This window comes from Pseudorca crassidens, chromosome 2 (assembly GCF_039906515.1).
Source record: "Pseudorca crassidens isolate mPseCra1 chromosome 2, mPseCra1.hap1, whole genome shotgun sequence".
NCBI lineage: Eukaryota > Metazoa > Chordata > Mammalia > Artiodactyla > Delphinidae > Pseudorca > Pseudorca crassidens.
Genome location: NC_090297.1, coordinates 9617758 through 9640949, shown reverse-complemented (window position 1 = coordinate 9640949; position 23192 = coordinate 9617758). Strand labels below are relative to the sequence as shown.

Genomic DNA, 23192 nt, shown 5'->3' with positions numbered 1-23192 from the left:
TGCCTCAGCCAGTCCACCTAAAAGACGAGGCTATTGGGCTGACCTATGGGAGTCTGGGATGGTCACTAGAACTCTTCTAGCCAAGGTCCAAGCATAACAGAGAGAGGAGGAGTACCCCAAACCCAACCCAACCCAAACCAAAGGCATGATGAGAGAGGGTCAGGTAGGAAAGCCTTTGAGGGGACTTTGTACTTTCCTGCCAGTTTTGTCTTTTCAGCCACTGTCAGGCAACCCTACTCTAGGGCCCAAGCTTGTTTAAAAATAAACCCAGGAATCCCATACCAGCTATGACAGGCACTAAGGCATTTTCCAGTTCTGTGTAGAGGCAGACTCCTTTGATAGACTCTCTTGAAGTCAGTGGCCTATTTCGTATCAGACCCTGAATCGACCTGAAGGTGGAAGTCGTGCTTCCTGATTCAAGGTAACCATGTGTTTCTGAACGGAAACTGCATTCGTGCATTTTCCTCACAATGCTTCCTTATCCACTGTGTTGATGTTTAGAGATGCGCTCGTGAATTTGTCATTCCAAAGCCTCCAGCACCTTTTTTTGCGTAGGTAGGAGGTGCCATGGAATGAATGGGTCACAGAAAATTGTCTCTTGCTATTGAGAATCACTATTTGTACTGGTTTGTTAAAAATATAGGTTATAGAGAACCACTAAAGTCAGGAAAGAAGAGGCAAGAAAAAGCTAGGTGGGTTAATTTAGGAAATCCTCAAGAAAAACGTGTCATCCATTTAATGTCTCTAGCTTTTCATATATAAGTGTAGGGTTCAATTAAGTCTTTCGTCATAATAATGGCTCACATCTCCCAGGACAACTGACACAGCACTTGCACACACATTATCACAGGCTACACGAATACTCATAAATGAATCCAGTCTCCGTCAGGTGTCAGTGCACGACAGAAGGGCTCCTGAGGCTTTAGTTTTAGCCCAGATACATCAGTATTCTCTGAGACACTAAAATCTGGAAAACGGGACCCATGCCTGAGAATGAGACTCAGTTATGAACCAGGACAGACTTTGAAAACTTATGAGCAGTGACCTGGTTCCCCCTACTTCCTGTTGGACTTTCTCCATCTTGGGGTCACTTTGATGACCAGATTCCAGGGACAGACAAATCATAAGTAAACAACAAGGCCAGACTCTGAAAATGCAGGAGCCCAAGTTGCTTAAAAAAAGGATGCAGCAGCAACAGCCAATACACGTGCCCAGAGCTGCCATCAGTGGACTCCCAGCTCCACACACTTCCCTCCTCTGTGTTTTCTGGACTCTTTATTCTAGCACTGTGGACAGGGCTAAGGAGGACTAACTTGATACTAGTTTGGGAACTAAAAAGGAAATATGTTTTGAGATTTGCTGTTTCACACCATACACATCCACTCTTGGTGCAAAATGGCTTCTGTCAAGGGTTTTCGTGTATTTTTTGTTAAACACTGATTTCTTGGCCATCAGCTAAAAGAAACTGTGAACATTCAAGTGGCCCTGTGATGACTGAGCGTGTGGGAAGTGGTCCGTTTATAAGGGGTTCTATGTAGGCCATCCTCACATACTCCGCCGTGTGACCTAGCCTGTCACTCTAGGGGCACTTTAGTTTCCCCGAGGGGAAGTCAGAGGGAGGGCTGAAGCAGTGACAGCGCAGACTTGGCCACAGAGTCCACACCGCAGGGGATGAGATGTAACCGACCTGAACGGTGCTAAGCCCGCTGGGCTAAGGCTGGGCCCAGGGCTGCTCAGGGATAGTTTAGGTACACACTGCCTCACGTTCACCTACTGCCTTTTTATTTTTAGAAAACGATATCAAGCGCTCATATGTCCTGCCTGGGCTTTCTTCGTCCCAGTGCCCAGCTTCCTCCTGGTAGCGGGGCCAGCCTAAGGGAGCCGCCTGTGTGCAGTTCCTCCAGGGAGTCACCCCTCAGCCACGCAGACACGACCAGGGCCAGGTTGACCCTCACTCCCTTTGAAATGGGAAGACTGACCTGAGGAGGGGATGAAAAGCTGTTTGCAAGAGGCCACAAAGCAAAGTAGCGTCAGGGCTGGAATCAGGGTTCTGGTCTCACACTTCACAATCCTGTTCTCTTGCCAAGAGGCCACGCTCTCCAGTACCCAAAGGGAACATCCAGATAGGTTATTTTGATCACAGAGACTCGAGTCAAGGAGGAACTGATCCTACACTGACATTATTAAAAGAATGTGAGCTGCTATCCCTTCAACACAATAAATCAGAATGATGTTCCGGGCCACTCTGTCAGCTCCACCATTGCATTTTGGGAATAAGAATTAAAATCTCATGAATCCTATCCCCAAACTTAAAAAACAAAACAAAACAAAAAAACCCTGTTGTATATTAGACTTCAGTAAAAGTGTCTTAAAAATCTGTCACTAGGGGCTTCCCTGGTGGCACAGTGGTTGAGAGTCCGCCTGCCGATGCAGGGGACACGGGTTCGTGCCCCGGTCCGGGAAGATCCCACATGCCGCGGAGCGGCTGGGCCCGTGAGCCATGGCCGCTGAGCCTGCGCGTCCGGAGCCTGTGCTCCGCAATGGGAGAGGCCATAACAGTGAGAGGCCGTGTACCGCAAAAAAAAAAAAACAAAAAACAAAACAAAAATCTGTCACTAGAGTACTCTGTATTTAGCACATGGTCGACGTAAGTCTAAGTCCCAAATGCGCTGTCCAGCCTTGGCACTGCCTATTCCCCCATGAGCCACCTCCTTGCCCAGTGACACTCAGAATTTCCTAAAGGAGCTAAATTTCTGGAAATAGGACAAATGGGAAAATGAGTTTTGAAATGAATTATGAAATGAGCATTTATAATCTAGAGAAAGCTCATTTTCAAAGGCTCCTTATAATATCCAAAGTTGTCTCCTATTTTCATTATGCAGAAACCATGAACAAACGGGTGCGTGGTGAAAGCAGTGTTTTAAAGAGCCCATCACGTCTAGCCAGAGATGAAAGAAAGAGTCTTTCCCTTTAAACTCTAGTTCTGAACCCAAGAACACTTTTATTTTTTTGAACAGACATAGGGGACCCCGACCTACACGATAACACTGTTGTGAGACAGTCCTGGTAGGAGTCAGACAGATAAGCCCTCCACAGTTCCAAAAGCCCCACTGAAGGGGGATCTGATTCTACAATTCAAAACCCTTCAACAATACTAAACAGTGGACTGTCATGCGTCTGGAAAATATAACCGTTTTTGAAGAATGCTTTCCAAACCACGTAATGCTTTTAGAGCTGTTTATCAGAAGAGCTGGGTGAGCAACAGTGGCCTGAAACAGCGTCAGCTGTCACAGGGTCGCATGCCCCATCCGAATTTCCGTAAGCACTCTATCATTCTCGGCTGTCCTACCCTTGGCAGACAACAGATGCCAATGTTTGGAGACATTCGCTACATAACTTTTACCCGACAAACCTGGCTCCAGGACAGATTTCCATGTCATGTGGGGCTTTTGGCTGAACTCTGCTCGAACCCAGAGGCATATCATTTACAGCAGACACTAACAATAGTTTGGGATCACCTGCTCTTCACAAGCGGGTTCAGAGCAAGTTCGTGGCCTCTGCACACCTTTTCCAGTGGGGTTCTCACGCACGAAGTCTGAGAGCCCAGGTGAGTTCCTCCACCCAGAATTCTAACCATGTAACAAGCATAGGTTTGTAGGCCTGAATTTAACCATTCTGTGTGAAGAAAGAGAATGGGAAAGACAAAAACCCAGCAAGGCATATGAATTTCTCATCTTAGCACTACAGCAAGTGGTTGGCAAGTTTTCAGGGACAGGCTATAAGTAAGAGGTAAAGGTATAATCCCTGTTTTACTTACGCTCAATCCCATATTCAGAGAGAACACTGACACAGATGCCATTCCTGGAGCCCTAATTACACGCCACACGTCAGGCTGAGTGCTTTATATACATTATGTCACCTACTCCATACAACCACCCACTGAGGCAGGCATTATTATTCCTATTCCACTTGAGTCAAAGGAATCTCACCTTGGAGATATTAAGGGGGAAAAACTTGCTCTGGGCCACAGCTAAGAAATAGCAGTGAGATGACTCACACCCAGGGCTGCCCTCTGACCTCATGTTACAGACGTGGGAACCAAGCAGTGCTCTGGGAGCCCCTTCCTGATCCTCGCAAATGCTGCGTTTCTTTTCCCACTGGCTACCACAGCGCTCTTTTCCACTTCTTCTCCAGAACTGGGGAAGACCTGTGACTTTATGTTCTTTCCACGTCTCTTTCTGAAACAAGCGCTTCTCTTTGAAGAAAGACCTCTTGCCCTTGGCGTGTCAAGATAAGAAAGCTTTCAGCAACTTTCCCTTGGAAACTACAGAACACCCATCAGCACCCAGGATCTAAGTACAGTTGCTCACCAGCTGCCGGCCCCTCTGAATAGCTTTTATGGTTCAGCGAGGGGTGGGGACAGGGCCATGTCACTACTGTGGGGTGTGCTATTTCTTTCATGTTCCCGGGATCTGACAAGAGCCTTCCACAACCTGTTTCTTTACAACACACGGAATGAGAGATTAAAGACCAATACCAGACGTAAAGCCGGGGTTGGGACTAGCAACGACCCCTCTCCAGATGCGTTCTAAATATTCCTGGGAAAGAAGGGCCGCTGACCGCCTAAGCAGATGCTGTTCAAAAGTTGTCATGGGTGATTAAATGAGATAATACATGTAAAGTACATAGGACATAGTAAACATTCATAGTAAAGGTTTAAAATTGTTAGCAATATTATTATTTATTAATACCACCAAACTCCAAAGAATGTTTTAGCAGAAACAATGTATATGGATTTCAGTAAAACCACATTAATTCTGAGCTACTAGTTGGATGTGGAGGAGAAACGACATCGAGAAAAGATGAATGAATTAATGAAAAATCTAAATTATAGAACTACTGATTAAATATGACACGTTGAGTCCAGAGACCCCTCTAAAGCGAAAGCAAAGGGATACAGGTGGCACGGATCCAAAAGGATAAAGAGAAGGTGTCAACAATGTTTTAGAAGCTGAAGAGCAGATGGACAAGTGGTGCTGAGATGTAAGCCTGAGGGAGTAGCAGCCACAAAGCAGTGAGCTAATTAGTAGGTTAACTGCTAAATTTCAGAAAGACGGAGGCACCGAAGAGCTCTGAGGGCCTGGGGCATCGGGGAGGAACAGGGAGGCCTGTCTGTGAGGCGGTGAAAACAGGAAGACTGGGTGGAAGTCTGTATAAGAAGCGGTGAGACCTGTAGGGCCCTCTCCCACCTGCAGCCCAGCCTGCTCCTCCTCCGCAGAAGACGAACATCTACAGGTCCCCCCCACCTGATCCTTCATGGCAAGGCCCCGGGCCCCACACAGGGAGCCCCTCAATCTGCTGACCGGTGCCTCATCTTAAAATAGGAGAACAGCTAGTCAAGAATCACCAAACATCTGAGAACTGTCTCTATTCGTGAAAGAAGAAGACCAAAACAAACAAATAGGAGAGGACTTCCCTGGTGGCGCAGTGGTTAAGAATCCGCCTGCCAATGCAGGGGACACGGGTTCGAGCCCTGGTCCGGGAAGATCCCACATGCCGCAGAGCAACTAAGCCCGGGCGCCACAACTACTGAGCCTGCGCTCTAGGGCCCGCGAGCCACAACTACTGAGCCTGCAAGCCACGAGCCACAACTACTGAGCCTGCGTGCCACAACTACTGAGCCTGCGCCCCGCAACAAGAGAAACGCAATGAGAAGCCCACGCACCGCAACAAACAGTAGCCCCCGTGCGGCAATGAAAACCCAACAGAGCCAAAAATAAACAAACAAACAAACAAACAGGAGAAGGAAACTCAGGAGAGAACGAGGGTGCTAGCTCTACAGAGGAGCTAGAGAGCGGGCCGTCCGGATAGGAGCAGGGGGCAGCTAGGGGAAGGCACTCTAAGGAAAAAAACGTAACTGATAAATTAATTACTAAATACATTTTAAAGCATATACAGGAGAGTGTATAGATATATTAGTAATAGGAAGATACAAAAAATCTTTTAAAAAGGAGTTACTAATCTCAGAGTAAAAAAAGCTGAACCCAGACAAGAGTTTGAGGATAAATTGGGAATGTGCGTATATAAAACTAAGCAAACAATAATAAAAGTGGTTACTGACTCCAGGGGGAAAAAACAAACTACAAAGTTAAACCAAAAGGGAAACATAATCCTAGTAACCTACATGGCTTCATTGGGAATATTATTTACATAGCCGTAATAATGTAAAAATAGAATTACTGACTTACCCGAAAATGATGGTATAACTACAGTATACTGAAAAGTGGGGCGTAAGGGGGGCGGGGGACATGTGTGGACAGCAGTAGGAAGTCAAACGACATCAAGAAACGGCACTACGGTCACTTTTTTTCTTTTAGAAACACGGAGGAAAATGCCTCCAATTGAAGAAACAGCCAGACGTGCTGGAGGTGGCTGCCTGCAGGGGAGCGGGGAAGAGGTGGGGTGGGGCAGTTGACTGCTGGGTTTTGAGTTCACACACGTAGGAGTCTTGGACTTCTGAAAGTGCGGGCATGCAGGGACTGTGAGAAAATAAACTTCAATTTGAAAAGACAAAAAGATAATGAGTTATAATGAGATCATTAAGGTCAACATGATAAGATTTTTTAAAAAGCACTGTTCTTATTAACTGTAGGCACTAAAGAATATTCAGTAAATATGTATAAGGTGGAAAGAATAATTGAAGAATCAAGAGATAATTATCCAACTGTAAACAATCAGTAAAACGATAATGATTTGTTTTGAAAGGGCTGTGACAGACCTAATGATGTGGAAAAAGTGCCTGTAACTACCAAGTAGACACCAACACACACCACCCCATATACACCACTGACATACAAATGCAGTTTTGGTGTTTTTACGAACAAACAGCAAGTCAAATCACCAATAAAGGGGTACTTCAAGAAAGCCATAGGCAACTTGCTTCAATGGACGCGTAAGAATAATTCAAGAATATTAACCCACAAACAGCTTGATGATTTCTCAAGAATCTGGAAGATTCCTCACAGCAGTCTGTACTCCAGGATTTAACTATTCTTGGTACTTAATACCTATTATATGCCTGGAATACAGTAGGAGGTCAATGCTTCACCACTTGATGAATTTCTACTGTCAATTCGCCTACACGTGAAACCAGACAGCTCACTAAGCAATCAGGTCTGAATATCACAAGCTCATTAACTGAATTAATGGGGCCCCTATTAGTTCAAACAAAAACATAAAAACTCTCTGAGGTTTGCATCTTTTCACTAGGGATATGAAGGCACTCACACATGGTAATCTGGCCTCCTGATGCCCCGGCAGGTGGGCAGGTGCCAGTCTCGCTACCCTAACCGTGCTGCTGGAGTAGCTCGGTAAAGTCTAGGGGAACGAAGAGCCCTGTCCTCCGTTCATCCTGTAAGTATTCAGTGAGGTTACACTGGATTCAACCAGTCCCAAGCCACCAGGGTGAGCCAGGATTCCTGTGGCCCATCCTCCTCATAATGAGAGGTGAAGTTCTGCTCTGACTCTCCTTTGAAGTTTTCAGCAGTCCCTGGGTTTTATGATACAGCTTGGGTCACCCCTGCCATTATCTATGTTTGAAGTATGTTTGGGGAAAATCTACTAGGAGCTGTCTCTGGTGTTAACACAGAAAAACTGCCTCATAAAAACTGCTTTCCACAAGGAGTTCAAAGGAGCTTATCCAAATATTGTAGGTTTATCCTGCTCACCAACTTTGCTAGGGTAGAAAACTGAGGTTTTGCCAAGTAAAGTCTGACAGAGATATGCCTTCTCGATTTCCTGAACAAGCTCAGGGCACTGCTAACACAACCGAGTGGCCTTCTGACAAGATGGACCTTGCACTTTGAAGTCATCTGCTGTGCACTTACCATGCTGCTGAAGTTAAAATTTATTGGGATAGTAGGTTAAGGTGAAGGACTAAATTAGGTAAATTATTGTGAGAGGTCTTTCTGATATGTGATAAAATCTTTCCAACTGTTACTTCAAGAAACCCAGTAAAAGTCAGGAGCAAACCAGGAGGGCTGACAATTGTTGGCAGGAAGCCAAAGTGAAGCATCCCATTACGGCGGCTCCTACAGTTCGATCCATATTAATCCACCACTGCCGATATGTGCTATTTGTCAGCAGGACGACGGATCATCACCATATTTTCAAATAGAATAACTTGTCAAGGAAATTAACCAGGCAGAGAGGTATATTAACCGGTGGTATATTAACTGGTGGCATATTCATGGAGTCACAGAAGGGTGCAAAGAATGGCAGTGTTTTACATTTCTGCAAATCTCTTTAAGTCTTACTTAATCGAAAACAGCTGCATTCGCTTATCTGCTTCTACAGCCAACCTGTTGTAATATCACACATTGTGTATGTAGCTCCTGGAAACTCTGCCGTACATTCATTAGAGAATATTAGGATAAAAATAGTTGTTTATCCATCTATATATCGACATATGAATGAATGTATAAATATAGAAAGATAGGTTTGACCTTATAAATCCCTGGAAGGTTTGGGGGTTCCCCAGGGGTCCTTAGACCATATTTTGAGAACCTCTGTCCTAAAAGGTCCCATATGTATAAATTTTGTGCTAATTGGAAATCAGTTTCCTCTACGTATTAAAGTAAATCCACTAAGGATATAGGTTAGTAAAGTAACACTGTTAACCTGACTTGAGTTACATAAGCCCAATATAATAAAACTTTCTTTTAGGGTATACTGTGATTAAAATGTTTTACTAGTTCAATCTCATTCCCCCCCCACCCCCGCATTTGACAAATTAGTGAGAAACTTAGCAAAGGTCTGTCTCTGAGAGGCAGTCTGGCAAAAGAGTGCTAGATAAAGGTATCGGGGCAAGGAAACTCAGGGTTAGTAACACCCAAACCTACCTCTTCTTCCACCAAAGATTACAAGCCTTCACGTGTAAAACAATACTACAGTCTTCAATTCTCTGCTAGCCCATATGTCCTCTATCTATCTCAGAATTCTCTTACTGACTAAAGCTCTCTGGGAGCAGGGGATATGAACTCAAACCTGAATCCTTTCTTTAAGGGAGATTCCAATTTCATCCTGGGCAAAGAGGGATGATTCTGTAAGGGAAAACCATGAAAGACATAGGACTGCCATCAAAATCTAAAAATAAGTAAACCTAATGCCTTTCCAGAGGAATTCCACCAACAGTTAAATGGCTTTTCATTCTTCCCTAATACAGGGAATATAAATTTTTCTCGGAAAGAAATACACTTCTGTTTCTCTTGAAGTTCAAAGCAAAAATCTCAAATGCATATCTTATGTATGTAAGATTGGGTGTCATTCCAGAGTTTTAAAAATCAAGTCACTGAACAAGTAAGGGACCACATGTGCAAGGGCTAGATCGACTATTTAATTTTTAAATGGAAGAAGTCCAAATCAAAAAGCAATCACACTTTCCATTCTATTTTCTTTGAGCAAAGACCTGCTGGTTGAGATAGCAGGACTGTACATCAAAGATGTACATGCCTGAATTCAACTTATTTTTACTTTTGGAAGCAGGATAGTGCCGTTTCCATGAAGTCAGTCATCTCTGCAAGCCAAAAATGGCAAAAAATAGATGCTCTCCTTTCTAGAAACGATAATAATGTACCATGACCAAAAAAGTGGTTTTTTTCCCTAACAGATAATCTTGCATAAAAATGAGTCATGGGATTTCAGAAATGGAAAGGCTTTTCTCAAATATGTGTGTGCAGGAACACACACACTTTTTTTTTTTCCATCAACAGATTTGAGCTTTCCATAAGTTATAATGAGAATGGCATCGTCTGGAGCCTTTGAGTGAAAGGGGAATACAGTATTTAGAGTTCAGCAAGAGGGAAAAAGTCTGTCTTAGAAAATAAGATTTCTCTGCTTGTGTTCCTGTGAGAGAAATTTTAACTTATAAGGCATGAAGGACTGTTAAGATGTTTCTTAAAAATGTCTTATCCTGTAACTTCATCAGCTTAATTTCAGACCCGAGTGAGACATCGTATGTCATTAGCACAGCTCTGAATGTTGTTTCTTCTTCTGGGTTTGCTCAGGAGGAGTGAGAGAAGGATCCATCTACCTTCAAGCATTCTTGGGAAAGGGCTGGTGTGGCAAGATCCGGAAGTGAGAACACAGGGCTCTCACCTCACACCCAAGGGTGAGAAGAAGACAGACAAAGGGGCTGTCCCTAGAGCCACGGGGCCACTTTTGGATAACGGGAGAGATATGAACAGTCCCTTCCCTTCAGCCGGACGCAACAGTACTTTTTGAGTTTCACTGAAATCGAGTTCCTTCCCATGATAAAACTGACATGTCAACATGGCCCCAGCAGATGGTTACCAAGCCAGCAGACAGATATGCCCGAAGATGAGAAACAGAGCCTCAGGGTCAAACCTGTACTAGGCTCTTGCTTTTCACCCAGACCAGTAACCACGGCTTTGTATCGATGCCATGAGGGTCTACAGAATCATCTGGAACGGGTATCTTGTGCTTCTTAAACGAGCAGGAGGCAGGAGCTACAGGATGACACGGTGTATCTTTCTGAATGGCTAATTTTACTGGGTAGCAATTAAAAACATTACCCTATTAAAACAAACATGGGGTAAACTGTAAAGTTCATTTACAGGTTTAAGATGAAACAGAAACTTTCCAGGAAATGGTGGACTGGCTCTGCCTCCAGATCCATGGGGCATCGGTCCACCGTGCTCTGCCTCAGAAGGAAACACTGGTGGAAAAAACTGAGAGCTCTGGTATATATCCTAAGAAACATTTAAATTTTTATTCGATTTTTACCTTTGGAAGTTCCCTAAAGGCTTAATTCAAGCCAATTCTGCTTGATGTGTTATGTATGATACCAAGAAGGGCAAACAGCTGCTCTCAGAGCAGTGTGGCCAGACTAGAATGGAAGAGCAGGAGAAGCCTTCCCTAAATGCCCTTTGCTGATTTTCTTCTCACCTGTCCAACCTGACAGCATTCAGGCTCTGATGACCTTTTATCCTGGAGAGTCATGGGTAAGATGCAAACACTAACAAAAAGGGTTTTTCCTGAAAAAAATCCATTTCAATTTCACATCTAAGAGGCCATTAGTGGAAAGTCTCTAACAGATTTTGGATGGTGTCTTGGGAGTATGTGCACTGAAGAAGTCAAATATGCCCACCGTAAATGTTTTCTGTGAAACCAACCAAATGGTTACTCAAAAGCTCTCGGAGCAACTGGAATTTACATCTACGTGCACAATACAAGGGTCCCGGGATTCCAGAACATTATCAGAGTCCTGATGCTATGTTCTTAAACAATGATCTATCATTATCCCTCAGGTTCCCCCTTCCTCCTTATCTAACTTAAATAATGAGATAAGCCCCAACACTCCTGAGCTTTGCTAAATTAGTTTAAATATTTCAAGTTCTGCCAGCTCCCTCTTCTCCCCCCTGTTCTGGGTCTTGACGAAAAAGGTGAAGAAATATTTTGGAGGAAACCCCAGGGGCCCAGCTTCATAAATCTTCATCTGCTACTTTCTTGAAACGTCATGCGACCCCAAGTGTAAGACATATGGTACTCAGAGAAATAAACAAGCAAATAAATAGCTCAGGGTCAGACCCTTCTTTCTTTTCCATGGTGTTTTTGCTGCTCCTGGGTCTCTGAGGCTTTCTACCCAAGTATCTTTTTAAACGCTACCAGCAAATACCACCACACACGCAGAGAACTGGACGTGCAGCCCAGCGGGCGCCCTGCTTTGGCCCGGTCTCCTGAAGGGTGGTGGGCTTGTCTACATGACTTCAGTGGCACCGCAAGTGTGGCTGCATCGGTGCCATTTTCATAAACTTTACTTGGGAACAGACAAATGTGGCTCAACACACAGAGACGAGAAGATGCAACCTGAGCCAGCAGAACGTTGCCTTGGAAAAGGCTTCTTCCTTCAGTTCCAAACCACACATACTTGTACGGTTAACAAATGCAGCAGGGGATACGGGTCCACAGCATTCATGTTGAGGCCAAAGGCTCTGCTGTCCTCCACCCTCTCCTCTCCCCCACCCCCACCTGCCTTCCCAAGAACTGTTAGATTGCATGGAAATTTCAGGGAAAAGTTAGGTGGCTGTCTTCTTGGAATGCCTGCACACTCCAACAAGGAGAGGAACTTGGAAGTATTTTAATCTAAAAGAACTCAAGTGTGGGGGGGGTTCCCTATAAATAAAATCATGTTCAAATAAACACAAAAAGGAGCCAATATTTCCTGTAAGGCCACTTTTCAGATGGATTACTGGAAGGAATAGCCTTCCACAGTTTTATGGCTTACTTTGCTATCATCTGCTTAAAATTTGGGTCAGTTAAAACATAGATGCTAAGATCTAAGCCCTCACTTGGATGAAATATTACAAAGGAAGCAGAAAGTCTCATTCCAAGAGCGGACTCAGAGGCAGAGCCCTTGGACTCCTGGGTTCTATCGCTGGCTCAGTCCCTGGACTCAGGTCAGCCCTCGGTCAGAATCTCACTTCTAATCCCTTCAAATCATTAGTTAGTCCCTGTTGTCTAAACAGTGGGGAAAAACCCTGAGTAACACCCCTGGATCCTGTTCAATCAACAGGGATGGTTGGAGACAGTTATAACTCACTTCCAAGAAATCAGGGTGATTTATCCCTTGGTAGAGCTAGTACGTTCCTAAGAGATCACAGTGTCATCAGAACAAACCCTTAAGGCACTGCAACATTTCTCCACCTGCAAAAATCTCTCTGCTCCTTTAATGTGACTTCAAAAGTAATATCACCCAGCATTTTATAGTTCTTTACAGCATCCACATTAAAATAACTCTGGTTGGGCTTCAAACCTCTGAGAGAGAGAATAAACAAACAGGTATACTTATCCCAGTTCATAGAGGAAGAAACTGAGGCTTGGAGAGGCTAGGAGGCTTGACCAAGGGCCCAAAGCTCATAGGTAAGGGGGTTGGGGCCGAGTGCTATTGTTTTCGGGGTCAAGTGCTCTTTTCTCTCTAGTGCTTGGCTCCTTGTTAATAACCCTACTTTTGGATCTAGACGAATGGACTAAGGGAAATTGGTTAAAGAGTTTCCGAAGAATCTGTAGTGCCTTTTCAGTGCAATGAAGGGTAAAGGGCCAAGCTTCTCTGAGGCCCTCAGTTCACAGGTCTAGCACGTGGTAACTGCAGCCTTGGCTCTCCCACTACTGGCTCCTCCAGGGACAGAGAGGAGAGGCAGCAGCTTAATGCCCCCGGCTTTGAGCTTCCGTGTCTGTAGGCCCACGGCTAGCTGGCTGCCCCTCACTCATCACTAGAGCTTTTGTTTCTAGAAGGAGTGAGTGACTAGAAGATAGCCGTTCTGGGCACTTGAATTAGACTGCCCAACTGCTGGTCGCTTTGAGACAAGCTGCATAGCTTCCCTGCACCCCTTTACCTAGAAGGTGATTCTTTCTTCTCTTCACCTGGCCAAGTCATACTTCTACTTCAGGCTTCATCTCAAATATCACTCCCTAGGAAAGTCACTTCCCTTGACCCCACTGACCCCACGTTAGCAAACCTTCTACTCCTCGCCTTCTCTAACTATGCAGTCTCACAGGACTCTGTAAATCTCCTGTGTTATTTATCACAATTTTAGCAAATTATTATTTATATGATTATTTGTTTTATGTTTGCTGCCCCGCTTGACTGTAAGTCCTTTGAGACTAGGGACAGCCTTGCTTTCTGCTATATTCCCAACCCTGAGTTCTTAGGCAATTTTCAATCAATATTTACTAACTGAAAAATGAATGAGTGACAGATATACACTGACTGACACTAAACAGAACCTTCTACAGCAAAGCCAGACAACTGGTAAAAATGACACCACCACCTTTCTGCAGCAACCATTTTGTGCCCTAAAAAATATGCAAAGCTTCATCAAGATTTCCAAACTGACAGTGTATAAAATGCAAGTGATTTCTTTCTGGTCAACATCATTCGAGTTTACAGCACAAAATATAGTATTTCTCAATTTAACACATACATCTCAGACCCTTTTGGAAACAACTCACTTAGTCCCTTGACCACTCTCGGATTTTAAGGATGAGGATGGATCTTCTGGAATTCTTAGGGGCCTTCCGCTTTACTCGTGCTTCATTAGGTCTTACTGTCCTAACAAAATACCTGTGGCAGACTTCCTGGGCTTTGAGCAGACATGGAAAAACTAACTGGAAACGCTTTTGCAGGCTCCCTCCTGCCCTTCTTCCCAACTCCATCAATGCTCCAAAATATACTCAAGGCTTATGTCAGCCCCGTGTCTGAGAAGAGAAGGTAAAGTTAACTAAAGTAAACCCTACAGATCCTTTTTTAAAAAAGCAGCTGCTTCCAGATGGAAGACCTTCTGGCAGAACATATTACGTGGTCCCAGTCTACAAGCTTAAGTATTTCCCCTAGTGCAGTAATGTGTCATCAGTAAGGTTTCCTTGTGACAGAAAATGGATTCATTTTCACTGGGGACGGTTTCACTTCAAATCCTATTTGAGGGAGCGATAGGGTGTGGACGTGGCCCAGGCCCTAGGCGTTCTAAAAGGGGACACTGATTCACTCAGGGAATATCCATTAACCAGGCAGCAGCGAAATCCTCCTGGGCTTAAGTGGAGTCCAGCTTGGCTGGGAACCGTAACATTCATTATACCCTTTGTTGATAAGATCCCCAATTAGGCACTCTGAAAAAGGGAGGCTAAAATAGGCCACTAACACAAAGAGCGAAGTTAAAGTTGTTGGATTCTATGAGATTTGGAGCCATATGGGCTGTCACTGATTTCCTGTCTCAGCTGGTATCAAGGCAAGACAGCATCCCACAGAAGAACTGCCAACTTCCTTGGGGAGTTTCTTTATGAGGTTGGGGAACTGGCTGGCACTTTCAAGTGGAAGGAGAGCTAAGAAGGGACAGACCCATGTGGTGAACCGCAGTTGCAGGGATTCTCAAACCACCCCATGGGGTCTCGGAGCAAGACACAGCCTATGGTCTGAGAGTATTCTTAATGGGCATGTAGGGGTCTAGTTAGTTTGGTGAACAGGGAACGTGTGTAAGGATCCAATCGTATTTCTGACTCCTCTAATGAAAAACAACATCACACACACACACACACACACACACACACACACACATCCAGTACATGCAGATATAGATATAGATAGATAGATACAGATATAAAAATAGATCTGGAAAAATTCATACCAGATTTTTGTGCCTCATTTTCATGCCTCTATATTAGGCAGGTCAGAAATTTTAGTTACATGTATTCAAATTTTTAAAAATCACATCATTAAGGCAGAAAAAGTATAGGATTCAACATATCAGTATGGCTCAGGAGAGGCAGCAGACCCGGGCTGGAAACTGCACAAGCCACTCCTCCGACAACCACTGACCTGGGGCCACTAAGTGTGGCTGTGTCTCTCACCGCCTGGGCTGTTTCTGATGCAAAGTCCAGGGCGCCTGCCACTGGCTTGGTTACAGTGCCAACAAGCCCCTTCCCAAGGCCAGATATGAAACCGCTGACACCCCCTTCTGTTTTCACACCTTCCACCGTTGAGGTTATAACACTGGTCAGTCCACCAATGATACCTAGCAGAAAAGACAAGGGCTATTGTAAGCTGGCCAAGGACAAAAGCAAAAGCATTTAAAGACAAACCCCTCAATTCCATGCACCTGGCAAGGTAAACTTAGGGGCATAATGTCAATCTCTTGATAGGTCACAGGCAGGCCAACTCAAGATGGGGAGGCAGCAGACTTGCCCACTGAGTTTAGAGTCAGAGAATATACATTACACATTGGTCAGAAGTAAAGCGCGTTTCACTTTTAAAAGAATCAAAGAGGGGTTCCCTGGTGGCGCAGTGGTTGAGAGTCCGCCTGCCGATGCAGGGGACATGGGTTCGTGCCCCGGTCCGGGAGGATCCCACATGCCGCGGAGCGGCTGGGCCCGTGAGCCATGGCCGCTGAGCCTGCGCGTGCGGAGCCTGTGTTCCGCAATGGGAGAGGCCACAACAGTGAGAGGCTCGCGTACCACACACACACAAAAAAAGAATCAAAGTAAAGCGAAGAGGTTAACAGTGACTACTTTTTAATTTTAGAGCATAAATAGCATATGCGCAATCAGGAGAGGGTGTAGACGCAGGATTAATTGACAGACTAGCAAACAGGGCCCTTGGGGAAAGTGGGGATCCCATAAAACATAAGGTGGAGAGATGACTAAATATAAATCCTCAGTTTTCAAAGAATACTGTGTGACTGGCAAACACCACCAAATGTCTGAAATGGGGTAAAGCTACTGCACACTTTGCTGAAACAGGTGTAGGCGATCAGAGTAAAGGGTGAAGCCTTGATGAAGGGCACCCCCAAAGCTGCCAAAGCCAGCAGGGACCCTCAATGCAGCCAGTTCAAAAGACCAACCTAAGTCAAAAGGACATTCCAAACATTTTGAAAGTTGACAACAGTGACCTTAAAGAGCCTCAAAAGTGGCCAGAAGTTGGCAAAGGCTGGAGAGGACACAGGCATTGCAGGGAAAAAGCATTTCCAGGATTTGTGCCAGGGACACTCACAGGGTGTTTACCCTTTGACAGTGGGGGTATGAGGACTCTCTAGACGCTTCAGCTCCAGTGAGACAAACTGGTAAAGGAAATTCCTTGGGTGAGAATGTACTAACAATTCACAACAATTCTTTTGCATCCTGGGTCCATTTGCTCCAGTGAGGCAACATGCCTTTCCCAAACTTTTGAACAAAGCTCATGACAGAGACAGAACATTACTAAACCTGGGTCAAGCAGGGCCTACAGGGAGAACGGAGCATGCCTCCCAGTTCTTAAACCAAGGAGATTCCATTGCTTCTGGTTCTTGTTATCTTTTAGGGTTTTTTTCATCCTGAAGGAAGGATCTCACTCTAGGCTACTGCTTTCATATATCCCAGGGCTTAATGGGTCCTCCTTGGATGAGGCCACTGGTCCTTGGTCTCAGAATGGCCTAACTGGCTCCTGGAGGTGCTGCACACATTATCTGAAGGATCCTTGGTTGGAAGGGATTTTACAACCTTGAGACAATCGCTCATTTTCCTGGCACACTGGTATGTCCACCTAGAAAGTGAGGACAGCCATGCTTTCTCTCGGCATCACAAGGATGCTGGACAGATAAAGACAAGTACACATAGCAGAGCACTTTATACTCATTAAAACAACAAAAAAACCCAGTCCTCTGAATTACAGTTACTAGAAAGAATGATTAAATCTTTACACCCAAATGACTGCCCAACAATCTACTTTTCAAGTCCATAAACAGATCAATTTCAGCCAAATTTTACTTCTAGCTGGACGTCTCCTTGGGGGCTGCTCGCCTTCCAGTTGGGCAGGCTGAGGAAAAGCAGAGGTATTTTGATCCAATCCTCACCATTAGGAAACTTGATAAACAAAAACTAAGAAAAACATGATTTTTTAATTATGTCTATTCCTTCTTTTTTCCTCCAAATGCAGACAATCAAGACTTGATTAACCTTGATATAACTTCTGATAGCTTCAGACTAGTCCTAAGAATCTGGTACCAACAGTTTAGTTTACAACCATTACTAAGCATGAGCTATACGCCAGGCATCACGTGAGGCTCTGCCCAAGTACAAACGTGACTAGAGGTGGTCTTTATGCTCTCCTGGCCCTCGCAGCCCATCAGGAAAGCAAGGCACACAGAGCTAGCTACATACACAACCCAGACTGCCTTGTGTGCTCAAATCATCATCGATTCTAACTGCAGACAGTGGAGCTGGGCAAACGTCATCTGAGTTGAGACTTGTAGGTGGAGTAGGATTATGAAAGGCAAGGAAGTGAGGCACAGAAGAGGAGGGCAGAAGAAACATGAGTGATCAATGACTTGGAGGCACGTCTGCGGAGCAGGACATGGCTCTGGGTGGCTGAAATATAGTGTGGCTGGGGGACAGTGGAGGGAAGAGCTGGCTGGGTTTACTTTCCTAGGGGCCTTCAACGCCATGCTGAGAAGTTGTTGATGCAACAAAAGGCAAATGAGTCAGACTGAAACATTAAAAATCAGAATTCAAACAAATTCAGAGACTTAACAGGCTCATGCCATCTCCTACATCTCCTGGGCACAAGGATGTATAATCCCTGTGAATGTGCATTTATACAAGACTCAAGAACGTCGGGGCCACAAACCTGGCAGCCAGTTTCACATTTTGCTTTCTCTGGAAGGAATAATCCGTAAGCAGAAGGGAAGTCTGGAAGCAGCAGTCCTATATTCTAAAAAGGAGCTCCGATCTTTATACCTTAGGACACTTCGGGGACAGAAGCCAGAGAACAGGAAGGAACTGCAATGTGCACAACATTTTGAAAATGAATGAAGAGTTCTCACAGGCTGTAACATTTCAACCCAGGGAGGACAGAACAAGAGAGCTTGGAGGGCTTTCAGGCACACCCAGATACCAAGCTAGGGTTTCCTCTTGCAATTGGATGGGCAAAAGGCACCTCCGAGGAACTGGGGCAGAAGAGCCACTCTTCTGCGGCCTGATATCACATGACTCACCGTGAGCCAGGCCGTGGATGCCAGCTACAAGGTGTTCACCACTCGTGGCCGCATGGTATCTGATGTACTCCCGCTCCGACTGATGGCGATTGTCCATCGTCTTCCCTAAGCCATCTGACAACGTCCCCGCAAACTGGAATGAATACAAAACAGAAGGAAAAGACTCTTTACTGTTTTAATTATTTTAAATAAATACCTTCCCTTGCTCTTAGCCGGGAGTCAGTAAATACTGAATGAGAGAGAGATTAATTGCTGAATTACATATACTGTGTGTCCCGGAAGAGTGGTTTTCAAGCACTGGACACAAAACCAATTGTGGGACATTTACACAGGTGGACACAAGGCTTGCAAACAACTACTAAAAGTCCATAATGACATTTTACCTTTCACAGTCCTATTGCAAACTTACTGAAAAATTAAAGGTATAACAAAATGGCCTCAGGGAGGAGAGGCGAGCTTTGGGATTCTATAACGGTAAGGACAGAGGCTCTTTGCCTTAAGAATTAGTGGGATTCAAAATAGAAATGTGGCCAACTGTTGCTTCAGGATTTGGCATCCACATTTTGAGATGCCTTTTCTTTCACTTATTCAACAGTTACCAAGTGCCTAGGTGCCCAGCTCCATTTGTCAAAAGAAAAACAAAGTCTATGGAAAGGTTAACAGGTTAGGTTACCTTCCATACAAAGTGGCAGACTTGAACCCATGACTTCAAATGCAAAATCCTCCCCCACCAATCAGAGAGAGATTTTATTTATCCTGGCATACTTGAACCAGAGAAGCTGTCTCATCCATCAAAGCTGGATAAAAAGGACATAAAACTCTGTTTTGTCACAAGACAATTTGAAAAGGTTTAAAGTGACAGTTAATAAACCACAGGGTACTTACCCTCATCGTTCAGACATAAAAAGGGAAGGATATCAAATATGTAATTAACCTTCTCGAGAAGGATCTACCAAAACAAGTGGTTTAAGTGCCAATGACCCAGGACTAACCTTCTGGAAAACTCACAGGAATGTTATTTAGATACAAAGCTCAGAGGAACGACTCGAGGCAAACAGCCTGCGGTGAGGACCCGGTACACTGGCAGCCTGGCCATCACAAGGCTATTTCATTCTGTTTTGGCAAGGAGGGGCACACAGATCTGCCCTGAAAGCCATCAGTCCTGAGGCTTCTGACACGAGAGACGAGGGAAGGTGAGAGTTCTGGGCACAGAAGAGAGACTAGGGGAACGAACAGCAGTTCCATGTAAAGCAACGGTTCCTGGAGCAAGACTTGGGAGCTCTCATTCCTTTCCCTCTGACCAAAAGCTTTTATGATCTCAGGCAGTGATCACGGACCTTTCTGGAGATGCAATCCTTACCATTACTTGCTTTTTTGCCTAACCTTCCCTGTCACTCCCTGTTTAATTAGAGAACTGGTTAATGAAAAGTGATTTTACACTTTCCTTTAGGATGCAGACACCATGGGATTCTGTACTAAGTGGGGGATCCCACTTGAGAGCCCCTGCGGGCCACGAGCTCAGGGGTCTGGCCAAACCAGATACTAGTCTCAACCATTCCGTTGGCCACGTGACCCTGAGCCAGGTGCCTGACCGCAGCACCTCCCTCTCGGCATCTGGACAATGGAGATAGTCCTGACACTGTCATGTGGCTAAAAGAATCAGTGACAGCGGCTCAGGGTAGGAATCTAGTTAGCATTCTTACTGTTATTATTAGTCAGCTACTAGTCCAAGGAGGAACATCCTGCACCATTTGAAGAAAGCCTTTCACAGGTTTAGATTTATGGTCATTTGCACTAGGCTTTAACATAAACAAAACAAAACAAAACAAAACAAAAAACCCTCTCTTTCCAGCAGATAAACACCAGCCTCCAAAGTGAATTTTTGGAGTGGTACCATTTATAAAATTAGAGTGTTGGACTTGGTGGTTTCCAAAGTCCTTTCCAGCTCTGACAGTTTGTGATCTATGATCCAAGTTAGAATGTCTTTATTAAGCACTTACTCTGGGCCCAGCACAGATTTAGGTACTGCTGAGGATACAAATGAATAGCAGCCTTGGACCTATTCTCAAAAATGACAGTCTCGTTAGGAAGATAACAATTCCATACGTGAAACAGCTACAAGAACCTGGAACACAAAGTGCACACGCACTTGGGGATCAAGTGAAGAGAGAGAAATGTGACCCTTGTTTTGGAAAGAGTTCCTGCTATGTTCTGGAATTATGTAGGCTGCCAGTGGCCCTCATTTAGGGTGTGGACAAAAATGCCTCCCCCTGATATTACAGAAAAGGTGAGAGGGCGGTTCAACTCTTACCTTCCTGGAGAAGAGAGATCTCCCTGGAAGGGATATTAAATTAACGTCCTGTTTACCTGGCAGCCAACTAGGAAGAAGTTAAAAACCTAATAATACTTTTCCCCCCAAGAGAATATGGGGGAATAATCTAGGCAAACTGCCCAGTACCAACCCCTTTCCTATAACTGACCCCGTCCATCAAGAAAACAAGTTCAATATCCAAGGTCTATGAGGCAGCCTAACTGCCAGCTGATTCTGTTGCAGCAGCCCCGGCACCCCAGCACCAACCGGTCTTGGGTGTTTTCTGCACGAAAACACCACATTGACCTCAGGAGGATGGGATAAGATGACCTAAGAGATCACTCGTCCCTCTAAATGCTGGATTCTTCCATGTGCTTCTCAGGGGCCTCACCACTGCCCTGGAAAGGTGCCCACACCTACTCCACCTACTCTAGGGATTCCATTTGAATTACCACCTCTCTATCTATTAAAATATTACTGTGTAAGCCAACTGGGCTTGTCCTTTGTCACTTGTGGGTGGAAGTAAAGGGTACAAAGATATTGTATTAACAGGAAATGACTACAAAAGTCTTCACCCCTAGAAATGTGACGTTGAGAACTCAGAAAACTTGCAATGATGTAGAAAATCCATGATCCGACCAAACCCGTACTGATGAGAGGTTAATAAGATTTTACAGGGAGAGACATTTTATAGGAACTAAACCGAAGCCAGCCAGATGAAGGGTCAGAGGCTGGGCTTCAGGCCAGTCCACTGGGCTTCTGAGTATTGAATCCAGGGCACCACAAAGCTTGTGGCCTTCTCTCACTGTGGGAGCACTGAGTCATCCTTAATTCCATCTCTCATTCCCCACCTCAGTGGGAAAGTAAATCACACCCCATATCTTATTTCTCCCTCAAAGGGTGAGAACACATGGGCTGTAGGGGGAGGTGATTCCAGTAAGCACTCTTTATGGGTGCCCTCTGGAACTGGTCTTCCCTGAGGCTGGAAGCGTTGTTTCACACATGTCCTTGACTTTGAAAATGATCATCCAAACAGAGCAGAGATTCCCATGAGAGCTACAACATCATGTGGGAGTCGCTGGTGCAGGACAGGCTTCACCACCCACCCCAGCTCTGCCTCTGCATTTTAAAAAGAAAAGCCATATGCATTGAAAATCGAGCTCAGGCTGAAACTTTTTCATAGCAGATGCTCCAAATGGGAAATGAAGCCTGGGGGCAGATACTCAAACAAAGGAAAACCAATCCCAGAGGCATTGGAGGGAAAGCTGAAAATCATCAGGATACAAGCAAGTCCAATCCAGCTCTGCACCCAGTCAAACAACTAATCACTCAAACATGTACAGAACCCTCCTGCGCCCCAGGCTTGTGAAGGAGAAGCATAAATCACAAGTTGTGTCTGCCTCTCTCCTCCAAGAAGATAGGTAAGTGGCATAAGGGAAAGACATTTACACATGAGCTCGAATTCTGACTGTGACATTTAATAGCTGCGAGATCATGGACAAGTAACTTCGCCTCTGTGAGCCTCTGTTTCCCCATCTTCAAATGGGAATAAGAATAGCCATCTACAAGGATGCCATAAGGATTAGATAAAACGTGCAAAGCACTTAGCACAGAGCCTAATACACGAAGCACTCAAGAAAAACAGTATTGAGTTATCCAAACTTCAATTTCTTCACATGCAAAATGGGTACAATCGGATTCTGCAGGGTTGTTGTGAGGATTAAATGAGGCAGTGAGCACATAAAGCATCTGGCAGGTGTGTCCCCGGTACAGCGGAAGCTGTCGGGGAGGGAAGCACCAGAGCAGACAGCATGAGCTAGCAATTGGAGGGTGATCTGTAGCTAACTCGTAACTCCACTCAGTGTAAGCTACACCTCAACACCAGAAGGAGCATTTAGGTCAATATAGCTCACTTGGTAGCCATTTCAAGTCCACAAAAAACTTAAGGCTGCAAGTGAATACCGTCCTAGCTAAAATGAAAGGTTCTGAAGGAACAGGATGTCCTTCAGAAAACCTGCTATTACCCTTGCAAAAACAACAGTGACTTCCCCCCTTCTTTCACTGAAGGACGCTTTAGCACATGCCACACTTGTGAATTCTGGCCCCAGCCAGAAGTCATTAATTTCTATAAAGCCGTATTTTCAGCAAGGGGGTAAAAATCCCAGAAGTACTTCAAGATGCCCATTCTACTGCGTAGCTGACACACACTACATGTCAATACCCCACCTTCCAAAAATAACCCCACTGTCTACAGAAATGGAGCCACTACAAATTAGCCTGGGTTTAGAGCCGGGCTCCGAACAGCTGATTTTATAAAACTGAAATTCAAGTAGATGCTGGAATGA

General features: G+C 44.9%; 1 protein-coding gene across 4 annotated transcripts in view; it reads right to left on the bottom strand.

Moving 5' to 3' along the window:
- Positions 1 to 23192, bottom strand: part of VPS13D (vacuolar protein sorting 13 homolog D) — a 242401-nt gene that overhangs the window by 32647 nt on the left and 186562 nt on the right. For all 4 annotated transcript variants that reach the window (XM_067720898.1, XM_067720908.1, XM_067720916.1 and 1 more), the window contains 2 exons: positions 18537 to 18669; positions 15389 to 15584 (listed from right to left, as the gene is read on the bottom strand). In XM_067720898.1, the coding sequence (XP_067576999.1) occupies positions 15389 to 15584; positions 18537 to 18669 (329 nt within the window). The remainder of the gene's footprint in view (positions 1 to 15388; positions 15585 to 18536; positions 18670 to 23192) is intronic.